Source organism: Nerophis lumbriciformis, linkage group LG02, assembly GCF_033978685.3.
Source record: "Nerophis lumbriciformis linkage group LG02, RoL_Nlum_v2.1, whole genome shotgun sequence".
Lineage (NCBI taxonomy): Eukaryota > Metazoa > Chordata > Actinopteri > Syngnathiformes > Syngnathidae > Nerophis > Nerophis lumbriciformis.
The window spans coordinates 58,731,802-58,744,830 of record NC_084549.2 but is presented as its reverse complement, the minus strand read 5'-3'; the positions used below and the strand labels follow the sequence as shown (position 1 = coordinate 58,744,830).

Genomic DNA, 13,029 nt, shown 5'->3' with positions numbered 1-13,029 from the left:
GAAATTATCAGTATCGTTTTTTTTATTGTCTGTATCATTTTTTATTTTTTATTTATTTTTTTATTAAATCAACATAAAAAACACAAGATACACTTACAATTAGTGCACCAACCCAAAAAACCTCCCTCCCCCATTCACACAAAAGGGTTGTTTTTTTCTGTTATTAATATTCTGGTTCCTACATTATATATCAATATATATCAATACAGTCTGCAAGGGATACAGTCCGTAAGCACACATGATTGTGCGTGCTGCTGGTCCACTAATAGTACTAACCTTTAACAGTTAATTTTACTCATTTTCATTAATTACTAGTTTCTATGTAACTGTTTTTATATTGTTTTGCTTTCTTTTTTATTCAAGAAAATGTTTTAAAAAGGACCTTATCTTCACCATACCTGGTTGTCCAAATTAGGCATAATAATGTGTTAATTCCACGACTGTATATATCGTTATCGGTTGATATCGGTATCAGTAATTAAGAGTTGGACAATATCGGATATCGGCAAAAAGCCATTATCGGACATCCCTACTGGTTAGTTTGAGTGTGAGACATTTGCACAGCAGCCCCCTCATCGGGCTGTAGCTGGTACATTTAAGTGGTGAAACTTCCTATAAGAGGACAGCTGTAGTGCTGTATTCTGAGGATCATGTCATATTTAATTTGAACTTCTTTTTTTTTTTTAATGGTCCTTGGTAGTCACATACAAATTTGTGTGAATTATGCAAAATTATTTAAATTTGGTCCCCATGAACCATATTAACTATTTTTCCCCAGGGTCCCCAGTAAGAATGATCAGCACATTACTTCATCAATCCAGAGATTTAAAGACGTGTATGAACTAACTGGGCAGTGGACATTTTACCTCATTTTTTTATGCCTCCACAACCTGTAGAAAGGGTGGTCCCCACAAGTGATGATCAAAAACTTGGTCCCCATTCCAAATGATAAGCTGTGTGTGTGTGTGTGTGTGTGTGTGTGTGTGTGTGTGTGTGTGTGTGTGTGTGTGTGTGTGTGTGTGTGTGTGTGTGTGTGTGTGTGTGTGTGTGTGTGTGTGTGTGCGTGCGTGTGTGTGTGTGCGTGCGCGCGAGGGAATGTGTGCTTGCCTTTCATGCGCTTGTGTGTTTGCATGACTAAAAAAAAGTGCTTCATCGCCGCCGCCTCTTACTTTGGAGAACTTTGAATGGAGCCCTTACCTCATAGAACTGATTACTGTGCATCTCCTCCGCCAATCATTTCACCTCTTGATTGCTTTTTGTGCACGGCGTTGCACCTCCGCCTGCCTTCAAAGCCATCGCACTGCTCGTGTGTGTCGGCAGCAGTCGCCTTTGCTGCGCTTTACACTCACTGGTCACAACTTTAGGCACACCTGCGCAATCTAATAAGGTACCATGCAAGAGCCCATAAGGCCCGATTTTCATTTGAATTATATAAACAAGCTTTTTCCACCGCACCTCAGGAAAAACAACTTGGCTCTTCAAGTGCCACCATAATGAGCAACATTAAAATTCAGTAGTGTAGTAGGCCTAAGTATTCATTAAAAACAAGGAAGAGGTTTTATTTCACAAGTACAGTATATTCGATATTTTGGCCACTGTAACATTATACAATTTGAACAGTAACACTGTGTTTGCATATTTAATTAAGTGCTTCAGTCAGAGCCGTGTATAGAGAGAGTATTGCCAACTCGGTTTCAGCGTTGGTAGCAAACATCCAATCCAATCCAATCCACTTTATTTATATAGCACATTTAAACAACAAAAATGTTTCCAAAGTGCTGCATAACAATTTTCAACATTGCGTGGAAGTCTGGGACAGTGCAGAGGGAGTGGCAGACTGGGGTGGTGGTTCCCCTTTTCAAAAAGGGGGACCAGAAGGTGTGTGCTAATTACAGGGGTATCACACTACTCAGCCTCCCTGGGAAAGTTTACGCCAAGGTACTGAAAAGGAGGGTCCGGCCGATAGTCGAACCTCAGATTCAAGAAGAGCAATGTGGATTCCGTCCTGGTCGTGGAACAACTGACCAGCTCTTTACTCTTGCGGGAATCCTGGAGAAGGCCTGGGAGTATGCCTATCCAGTCTACATATGCTTTGTGGATTTGGAAAAGGCGTATGACCGGGTCCCCCGGGAGATCTTGTGGGAGGTGCTGAGGGAGTACGGAGTGAGGGACTCGGAGTAGAGCCGCTGCTCCTTCGCTTGGAAAGGAACCAGCTTAGGTGGTTCAGGCATCTCGTGCGGATGCCTCACGAGCGTCTCCCTAGGGAGGTCCTCGTTGCACGTCCCACTGGGAGGAGACCCCGCGGCAGGCCAAGGACCAGATGGGGGTATTACATCTCCTCTCTGGCCTGGGAACGCTTCGGGATTCCCCAGGAGGAAGTTGCTAATGTTGCTCTGGAGAGGGAAGTCTGGGGGTCTCTGCTGGAGCTGTTGTCCCCGCGACCCGATTCCGAATACGCGGTTGAAGATGGATGGATGGATGGATGCACAACAATATTAAAAACAATATTAAAAACAATATTCAAATATTATCCTTAGCTCCACCAATGACTGAATAAAAACAAAAAATAAATAGATATAAAACCGCTATATCGGTGCGGCATCTTCAGTAATGCGGACGCTGTATCGATCCGTTGTGGTGAAGAAGGAGCTGAGCCGGAAGGCAAAGCTCTCGATTTACCGGTCGATCTACGTTCCCATCCTCACCTATGGTCATGAGCTTTGGGTCATGACCGAAAGGACAAGATCACGGGTACAAGCGGCCGAAATGAGTTTCCTTCGCCGAGTGGCGGGGCTCTCCCTTAGAGATAGGGTGAGAAGCTCTCTCATTCGGGAGGAGCTCAAAGTAAAGCCGCTGCTCCTCCACATCGAGAGGAGCCAGATGAGGTGGTTCGGGCATCTGGTCAGGATGCCACCCGAACGCCTCCCTAGGAAGGTGTTTCGGGCACGTCCGACCGGTAGGAGGCCACGGGGAAGACCCAGGACACGCTGGGAAGACTATCTCGCCCGGCTGGCCTGGGAACGCCTCGGGATCCCCCGGGAGGAGCTGGACGAAGTGGCTGGGGAGAGGGAAGTCTGGGCTTCCCTGCTTAAGCTGCTGCCCCCGCGACCCGACCTCGGATAAGCGGAAGAAAATGGATGGATGGATGGAAAACCGCTATAAAAACAATATAAAAATAAATATGATTAAAAACTATTTTAAAGGGTAAACTGTAAATAGAAATCAAAATTTATATAAAAAAAACCCCACAGAGGACCACACAACTCACGTAGTGTTAAAAGCCAAAGAATAAAAGTGGGTCTTAAGACGAGACTTAAAACACTCCACTGTGGGAGCAGTTTGAACATGGAGGGGCAGAGTGTTCCAGAGCTTAGGGCCGACCACAGAGAAGGCCCTGTCTCCCCTAGATTTAAGTCTGGTCTTGGGCACCACGAGCAGGAGCTGGCTCTCGGACCTCAGAGTGCGCAGGAGTGTAAATTTGGATGAGGTCAGAGATATACTGAGGTGCCAGTCTATGTAAAGCTTTAAAAACAAACAGCAAGGTTTTAAAATCAATTCTAAAATGAACAGGGAGCCAGTGCAAACTCTGAAGAATTGGGGTTATATGCTCGCGTTTCCTGGCCCCTGTTAAAAGTCGTGCTGCCGCGTTCTGGACTAACTGCAACCGGGAGAGAGCTTTTTGGTTAATGGCTAAACATGGCGTCCTGCAGTCACATTAATGTTTTTTTTGGCCATGCTCTCTCTGATTGGTCAGAAGCCCCTCACGTGAATACAGGGTGCCATGTTTGCTACCAACTTTGAAACCGAGTTGGCCACACTTTCTCTATACACGGCTCTGACTAGTGGTACCCGTACCATAGTTTCACTGATTTGATGGATTAATTACCAGTATATTTATTAGAAAGTGCACAAAAAATGTATTCACATCGCGATTCTCATTTATTCCAATTCTATATCGACTCATAATTAAAAAAAAAAAAGATTAAAAAAAAAAATAAAAAAAAAAAAATAAGAATATGCTTTTAAAAATGAGCTTTTCTAGCCAGCAACCTGTTTTGAAAACATCTCACTATAATTATTAGACCAAATAATACATTGTGAGAATCGGTTTGAATCGAGAATCGAATCTAACTCAAATCGGCACCCCAGGAATCAGAATCAAATGGAATAGTCAGGTGCCCAAAGTGTCACGCCCTAAATATTTATCATACCTTTGGAACAGCTCTTGTACTGGATCTCGTTAGATTGTGCAGGTGTGAAACATAAGCACCTCTATTTAGTGTACTATACAGAAATAAGAAACGTATTAGCGCCGGGTTAAAAAAAACTTTGGCATTAACAGCTGTGGTTGTAGGCAACCTCATGATGGAGTTTGTGTATCGGTGCCACAAGATGGCAGCAACTGCATTAAAAGTATGAGTAGGGATGGGTACCGAAATTGGTACTTTAATTGGTACTCACCGAATTCCGTCGGTACTACCAGGTACTGTAAAATATACCTTTGTTTTACGTCGAGCTGCATGCTTGTCGAACTGTGGCGGACTGTCTCCAGGTGATGTCGCAATTGTCCAAGCATGCCTGATTGAAATCGCTCAAAAGTAAGGCTTCACTTTTCAAAATGCGCTAGCTCGATGCTAATTACATTGAATACGCCATATGCATGCTAGTGATTAGCATTAGCGATTTTACATGGCATTTTCAAGACCTATAAATGTGGCAATCTACACTACAACTAAGATTACGACCAAACAGCTGGTGTGTAATAAGTACAATAATTACAGTACAAACACTTTGTAGGGCTCAACAAAAGACAAGACTGGCATAGACTATTTCCTGGCTACACTGCAAAAAGTCAGTGTTCAAAAACAAGAAAAAAAAAAAAAAATTAGGGGTATTTTATTTGAACTAAGCAAAATTATCTGCCAATAGAACAAGAAAATTTGGCTTGTCAAGACTTTCCCAAACAAGTAAAATTAGCTAACCTCAATGAACCCAAAAATACCTTAAAATAAGTATATTCTCACTAATAACAACTGTACTACTATATGAGTGTGTATGTTATATTGTTTAATTGAAAATAAAACAGCAAAGTCCATTTGGCTGTCATCTGTTTTAATATGAGACACAATTGTGTCAAAGTCATGATTATTTTTTTTTTCATGCTTGAATTAAGAAATGATTACTTTAAAAAAGTAGTTTTATAATTGTGAGAGTTGATGACACAGCTTTGCAACAGTTGATATTCTAGTTTCAAGCATGTTTTACTCAATATAGGTCATAACATCTTAGCAACAAGCTGTAATATTTTACTGAGATCATTTAGGACCAAAACACTTAAAACAAGTAAAACACTCTAACATAAAATCTGCTTAGTGAGAATAATTATCTTATCAGACAGAAAATAAGCAAATATCACCCTTATTTGAGATATTTAATCTTACTTAGATTTCAGTTTTTGCAGTGTACGGCAACTAAAATGAATTAAAACGTAAAATCATGGACACTCTCAAAGTGTCGCTCTTACTGTGTAGCTCTGCCCTCTGTTTATTGCTCTGTCGGCAATACGCCACTGCCATCTAATGTCCAGGAATTGCAACTGCATGCAAAGTCGACAATCGAATACTTGCAAATGAGAATGTAAGAAAACAAGATATAACAACTGAACAGCACAGTAGTCATTATCAGCTCAGTGTTAAACGTTAAATTTAAAACAAAATAGTAATTGTGAAAGGTACCCATCCTAAGTGGTCAAAGCTTCTAGTAGCTTTATCTACCTCTGCAAGCGCTTTAAAATGTGTAACAATACTATTAATTATTCTATCAATATTAATTAAGCAATTTGCTCCTTACTGCTATTACAGAATTGGTTCTGTTGCTGCCGTGTTGTGCAATATACTTGTTAGTTATAGACCATGTGGTCAAAGTGACCTTTCCACTTTCTAATGCACTTTAAATTAGTATTTAAGTCTCACAAAATTCACTTCTTAAGCATAAAATAAAACCACCTTTCTCTGATTATTATTATTAGTTCCAATTAATGTCTCGTCCTCTTTGCCGTTTGGGTAAACAAACTAACTGTGAAAGTATTCATATGGTGGCCAGTGATTGTAGCTAACATTCATTTAATTTCTCTATCTTTTCTGTTATTCTGAATGCCTGCATGTGCCTTGAGTTTAACAAGACACATTTTCGCTTGGTCGTGCTGTTTTGAATCTGATGAGTGTTGATTAATCCATTAGTTTAACGTGGCATTAGCAGTTTTAGCCTGGGGCTTACTCTAAACGTGTCCGTGCAGCCATGAACGACCTGCTGCAGACCATGGCGGTGGCTAGCGGCCCCGGCGCCGACTGGGCCGGCAGCACCGACATCCTAGATGGCGCCGAAACGGGAGACGTGGGGCGGCGCGGCGGCCAACGCATGAAGGAGCTCGCCTTTTCCACCAATGCCATCGACTGTGCGGCGCTCACGCTGCCCTCTGCTGGACACAGGAGGGCCAAGCACAGGCTCCAGGTCAAAGGTCAGTGTGTTTGTGTGCTTTCTCTTTATTGTTACATAATATGGAACAGGGGTGTCCAAAGTGCGGCCCAGGGGGCATTTGCGACCTGCAGTTATTTTTTATGGCCCTCAGCACATTGTAAATATACTATTACAAAAAAACATAAAGAAGAATAAAGAAAACGAAAGAGCAAAAAGAGCATACAAACTCAACACAGAAAGATTGAACTCAGGACCTTCGTATTGTGAGGCAATTTTTTACAAATTAGAATGCAAAAAAAACAAAAACAAAACGTTTGTCTTCTTGTCTCTCATAAGGATTGTGAACAAATTCCCCCCAAAAATGTGCAGTTCCCCTTTAAGCGTTGAAAGTAAAAAAAAAAAAATGTTTTTCCTATTTTTAACACTTTTATGAGTGGGGCCATTTTAGATCGCTGAAAATTTTAGTGTAACTGTCATTGCTCCAAAAATAATTATGAATTAAAATCAATGATGTTTTGGATTATAGGCGTATTTAAGGGTTTCAATTTTTGGGGGGGGGATATTGTAGATTTGTGTTTTTGACATTAAAAAAAATGGGTTTTGTCAAAAAGGGCATAGAACAAGAAAAACATTTCTATAGGCAGATCTAGAGATTCAAGCTTTGAATAATTGTTTTTTTTTAAATTAATATCGGACTTAATTTTTCAAAAACAAAATTATGCCCGAGACCCATCTGGGGCCCCTGGAACCAAACTTGAGGTGAGCACTAAAGGTTAAAAAATATTATTAAAACAAATTATATCAAAATGGCCCCCGCATGCTCTCATCTTTGAGTGTGTGGCCATCAGTGGGAGAAGTTTGGACACTCCTGGAATAGCAAGATAACGTGATGTCACTTTCCTCCTCTTCGATAGATAACGCCTCCTGTGAAGATGTAGCAGCCTCCTCAGACGACCCAAAGAGTCAAGGTAAGCTCATAAAAAGGTGACAGATGTGGCAAAATGAGGTCAACAGCCCCCCTGGTGGACTTAGGGCCCTCCTGCTTGCCTCTTTGATTAAAACTGATCCACACTCGAAGCTATCTAAAGCAGGATTGACTGCAGCCTGCAAGACGCTTTTCAGGGCGATTAACTTACAGCAAGGCAGCAATAAATCAACACCACTTTAATGTCGCTGACCCAGATGTTGAACATTCATTAAACGAGGCCCAAACCGCTTTTATCGCTGTTAAGATGAGGTCCTAATGCTTCAAACCGCCGACACACTCACAATGGCTCCTGGAAAAGCATAGACCTGACCTTTCTCAGGTCATTTATGCATCATTGGATGCTACTTAACTGATGGCTTCCACTAAAAGGTCCGTTTTGTACGTCTGTAGCTTTAATGCTAACGAGCTGTGTTTGTCCACCCTTCGAAGCGCTATTGTGTATGTTTTATAGCAGGGGTGTCCAAAGTTCGGCCATTTGCGGCCCGCAGCTCATTTTTGATTGGCCCGCAACACAATTTAAAAATACTAAAGAGACATTAAAAAGTGGATTGAATGAGCAATCAGGTGAAATGTATTGAGAAATTGTTGCAATATTGGCTCTAATAAAAAAAAAAACTGCTCAAAAAAATAAAAAAAACCTTATAATCCATGAAGCGTTGAAAGTTCATCAGTTATTTTTAACAATTTTATGAGTGGGCACTCTTGGATTCCTGACCCCTTTTAGTCTGATTGTTCAAAAAATAATAATGACCCAAAAGCAATGTTGTTATGAATTATTTACCCATTTAATGCTCCAATTACTTCACATTATATACTCCACTTTGCAAACTTTTTTGGGGGGAAAATATTGCATATTTTTTGTTTTGACAAAAAGGACATAAAACATTCAAGTTAAAACTTTATGTCAATGGATTGATCTGAGGTGGATCTATAGATATTAATAAATCAATCATTCAAACTTCATTTATAAAGCGCTGTTCATACATAAAAGAAATGCAACACAAAGTGCTTTATAGACTTAAAAACGATACTCAGATGACCCACATCCCTCATCATCGCACACACACACACACACACACACACACACACACACACACACACACACACACACACACACACACACACACACACACACACACATAAAGTAATGTATTGCTCAGTACAGAGGAGCCAGGTGAGTAAACACTATCTCTGCAACACGGCCACCAGGACGCTGACACAAAGCGCCCCCACAGCCATGGCAGATGGCTCCCTCTGAGGAACGCTGGAAAGTAAATGTAATAAAACATGTACAATAGTAAGAAACATGAGTAGGAATAAAGGATAAAATACAAGTAAAACATATGAAAATAACACATAAGTATAGGGTAAATATTAGGGATGTCCGATAATATCGGACTGCCGATATTATCGGCCAATAAATACTTTAAAACGTAATATCGGAAATCATCGGTATCGGTTTCAAAATTATCGGTATCGGTTTCAAAAAGTAAAATTTATGACTTTTTAAAGTCACGTGTACACGGACGTAGGGAGAAGTACAGAGCGCTAATAAACCTTAAAGGCACCAGTCACATAACATCTACGGCTTTTCACACACACAAGTGAATGCAAGCATACTTGGTCAACAGCCATACAGGTCACACTGAGGGTGGCCGTATAAACAACTTTAACACTGTTACAAATATGCGCCACACTGTGAACCCACACCAAACAAGAATGACAAACACATTTCAGGAGAACATCCGCACCGTAACACAACAGAACAAATACCCAGAACCCCTTGCAGCACTAACTCTTCCGGGAGGCTACAATATACACCCCCCCGCTGCACTTTGTGACTTCAATAATAAATATGGCAGTGCCATGTTGGCATTTTTCCATAACTTGAGATGATTTATTTTGGAAAACCTTGTTACATTGTTTAATGCATCCATCGGGTCATCACAACAAAATTAGGCATAATAATGTGTTAATTCTACGACTGTATATATCGGTATCGGTTGATATCGGAATCGGTAATTAAGAGTTGGACAATATCGGAATATCGGATATCGGCAAAAAAGCCATTATCGGACATCTCTAGTAGGGATGTCCCGATCCAGGTTTTTGCACTTCCGATCCGATACCGATATTGTTTTTGCACTTCCGATCCGATACCGATACTGACCGATACTGGCCTATCCAAGCATGTATTAAAGTTTAAAGTTATTTAGCCTACGTAGTTGTCAGAATCATGTTGAAAATGGTTTTAGTACTCTTGATAACAACTAGCCAGCTGAATTAGGGGAGTTTGAATAATACACAATGGTTGGTAACAAGAAACTGACCTGTCTATTCAAGGATAAACACAAAATAGACAAAATTATACATGACAAACAGAAATGGCATCATTGAAACTAGGGCTGGGCGATATGGCCTTTTTTTAATATTGCGATATTTTAAGGCCATATTGCGATACACGATATATATCTCGATATTTTTCCTCAGCCTTGAATGAACACTTGATGCATATAATCACATCAGTATGATGATTCTATGTGTTTTGATTGATTGATTGAGACTTTTATTAGTAGGTTGCACAGTGAAGTACATATTCCGTACAATTGACCACTAAATGGTAACACCCGAATAAGTTTTTCAACTTGTTTAAGTCGGGGTCCACTTAAATTGATTCATGATACAGATATATACTATCAGATATATACTATCATCATAATACAGTCATCACACAAGATAATCACATTGAATTATTTACATTATTTATAATCCAGCGTGTGGAGGGGGGCGCCGGATGCAAGTGTCAAAAAGACAGCCAAAAGAGTTTGATATGAGAATAAATCTAAAGTTAAAATATAGGATAGAAATGCACCCATTTGCAGGAAATGTAGTCTTGATTTTCAAAATTTTCTTTCAAGGCTTGCATGTCTACATTAAAACATTCTTCTTCATACTGCATTAATATATGCTACTTTTAAACTTTCATGCAGAGAAGGAAATCACAACTAAAAAAATCACTAATTTTTTCATACGGTGTTGATCTGGAAATTTTTGCATCGACATTTTGATGGTGTGGACGTGTGGCACCGAATGGAGATAAGCGTCTCGACAGATGTTACAATATTTGAACAATGATGACGAAAACTGTTTTCTCTGTCGTGTCCGTGTGTCGAAAATTGTTATGCGCTTATTTTTTCATTTGATTTTGTGCGTGGCATAGATTTGCTATGCGCAGAGGACGTTTGAGCAGTGCGCAATTGCACAAGCGCGCACCTTAGAGAGAACGTTGGTCACACGGCTGCGCTAGCATCACAGCTAACGTTAGCCATGCTGCTACCTCTCTGCTGGGAGAGGACGTATACGTATGTGACGTATGACGTGACAGTATGTGACGTATGACGTGACAGTATGTGACGTATGACGTGACAGTATGTGACGTGTGTAAAAAGGTGCGCTTGCTGTCTGTGAGAGGGAGACACAGAAAAGAGTGAGAAGAGCCTGTCGTGTAATGCCAGCAGCTAAAAGCAACTGCGTGAGAATCCACAGACCTGTGGATGTGTTGAAGGTGTGCTGGAAAATGCGGAACGGAAATTAGGGAGCAGCAGAAAAGTGGAATGTATTATTTAAATCGGTGCGTTGGAAAACACGGAGCGGAGTTTTTTTTTTAACTGGATCTGGATCGGCATTTTCCCATGCCTTGCCGATACGCATTTTTTGGCAAATATCGGCGGCCGATCCGATCCAAATATCGGATCGGGACATCCCTAATCTCTAGTAAATATATAATAAATAAATAGAACTTAATAAAATCTTGCATAACTATTAAGATAAAAAGTAAAGTACGTATGACTTCAATAAAATGTATAAATATTAGGTCAAAGTTCATGGTTCTCGCCCGAAAAAGGGTGGTGTGCCATCTCTGGGTTGGGGAAGAGATCCTGCCTCAGGTGGAGGAGTTCAAGTACCTCGGGGTCTTGTTCAAGAGTGAGGGAAGAGTGGATCGTGAGATCGACAGGCAGATCGTTGCGGCGTCTGCAGTGATGCGGACCCTGCATCGATCCGTCGTGGTGAAAAAGGAGCTATGCCGGAAGGCAAAGCTCTCAATTTACCGGTCAATCTACGTCCCCAACCTCACCTATGGTCATGAGCTTTGGGTTGTGACCGAAAGGACAAGATCACGGGTACAAAAGGAACCCTAAAGGTTACAATAAATACTGTGTCGGTTGTAAAGTGAAAAATCTCAAAATGGCCCGCATATGCTTTCATTTTTCAGTGTGGAAAAAGTTTGGACACCCCGGTTTTGTTCGTCCACATTAACTCGTGTCCAACGTAACAGATGCCATATGTCACATACAACAACTTGAAAAGGAGGACTTAAACGTTAGCAACACTAGCATAGCGACGCGAGCCACATGCTAACACACACACTCGCATCACAAACTGCACAGTAACGGATTTGATAAATGTCGCCCTTCCTCTTCCTCACCGTGGCTGCTTTCTTTGTTCCTATGGCGGCCGTATCCTGGCACTCGGCCGCACTTCTTGCCCCTCCGCCTGGCACGCGCCATCTGCTGTCCCAGCATGGGGGTGTGGACGCTGTCAAGCCTTCATGTTACTTCCTGTGTGTGTGTCACTACATGTTAGTGTTTATCAATCCGTCTGTCTTCCTTTTTGTCCCGCCCTCCCAGCCTCCAGACCCTCCAGTTTCCATAGCAACAGGACCACCAGTAGTAATAGTAACAATAACTCCCAGCTCACCTCTCCCCTGGAGGGCAAAGGTACCCTCCTCTTCCTTCTCCTTTTGGATTATGGTTGTCGGACCGCATTACACAACGTTAGACAGTTTATGTCACGTGCTAACGCGATGGCGTCCCCGCAGGCACGTTGAACGGCAGCCTGAGTCGTCCTCACAGCGAGAGCAGCGGCGAGTTCAGCCTGAGTTTGGACCAGGAGGCGTGGTCAAGCAGCGGCAGCAGTCCCGTCCAGCAGCCTTCGTCCTCGCGCTCGTCCCACCAGAGCCCCGTGCCCACCCGGTGCTCCTTGGAGCCGCCGGGCAACGCCACGGGAAGCACCGCCCCGCTTCAGATCAAGAAGACGGCGTCGCCGGGCAGCGAGGTGCTTTCTCTGCAGCAGTTCCTCGACGAGGGCATCGACCCCGCAGAGGTGAGAGTGCTCACCATCTTACTTCGTGTGCGCTGTTATTAGATCAGTTGGATTTTTGTTTTTAATTCTACATTCTACAGGTAAGATGATAAAATACTGGCGTACCCCAGGGATCAATCTTGGGACCAAAATTGTTCAATCTCTATACAAACGACAGCTGTGAAATTACAAAGGATTCAAAGCTAGTAGGCAGTGACAGGGTAAAATAAATCACATTTCCAGGTGTAATAGTAGATAATAAAATAAAGTAGGAATTTCCTATTAAAATATACAACATAAGGTGGCAAGAAATACTTCTAAATTGATTAAAGCAAAATATGTTCTCGACCAAGAATCCCTCCATATTCTCTACTGCCTGCGAGTTTAAGAAACTGGTCAAAGTCAGTGTTTGCAAAGAAAGG

General features: G+C 41.7%; 1 protein-coding gene across 3 annotated transcripts in view; it reads left to right on the top strand.

Annotated features, from left to right (window-relative positions):
- The window catches only part of ccdc88ab (coiled-coil domain containing 88Ab), a 185,327-nt gene that overhangs the window by 167,418 nt on the left and 4,880 nt on the right, over nt 1–13,029 (top strand). For all 3 annotated transcript variants that reach the window (XM_061965665.2, XM_072911820.1, XM_072911819.1), the window contains 4 exons: nt 6,296–6,517; nt 7,392–7,445; nt 12,154–12,243; nt 12,345–12,628. In XM_061965665.2, the coding sequence (XP_061821649.2) occupies nt 6,296–6,517; nt 7,392–7,445; nt 12,154–12,243; nt 12,345–12,628 (650 nt within the window). The remainder of the gene's footprint in view (nt 1–6,295; nt 6,518–7,391; nt 7,446–12,153; nt 12,244–12,344; nt 12,629–13,029) is intronic.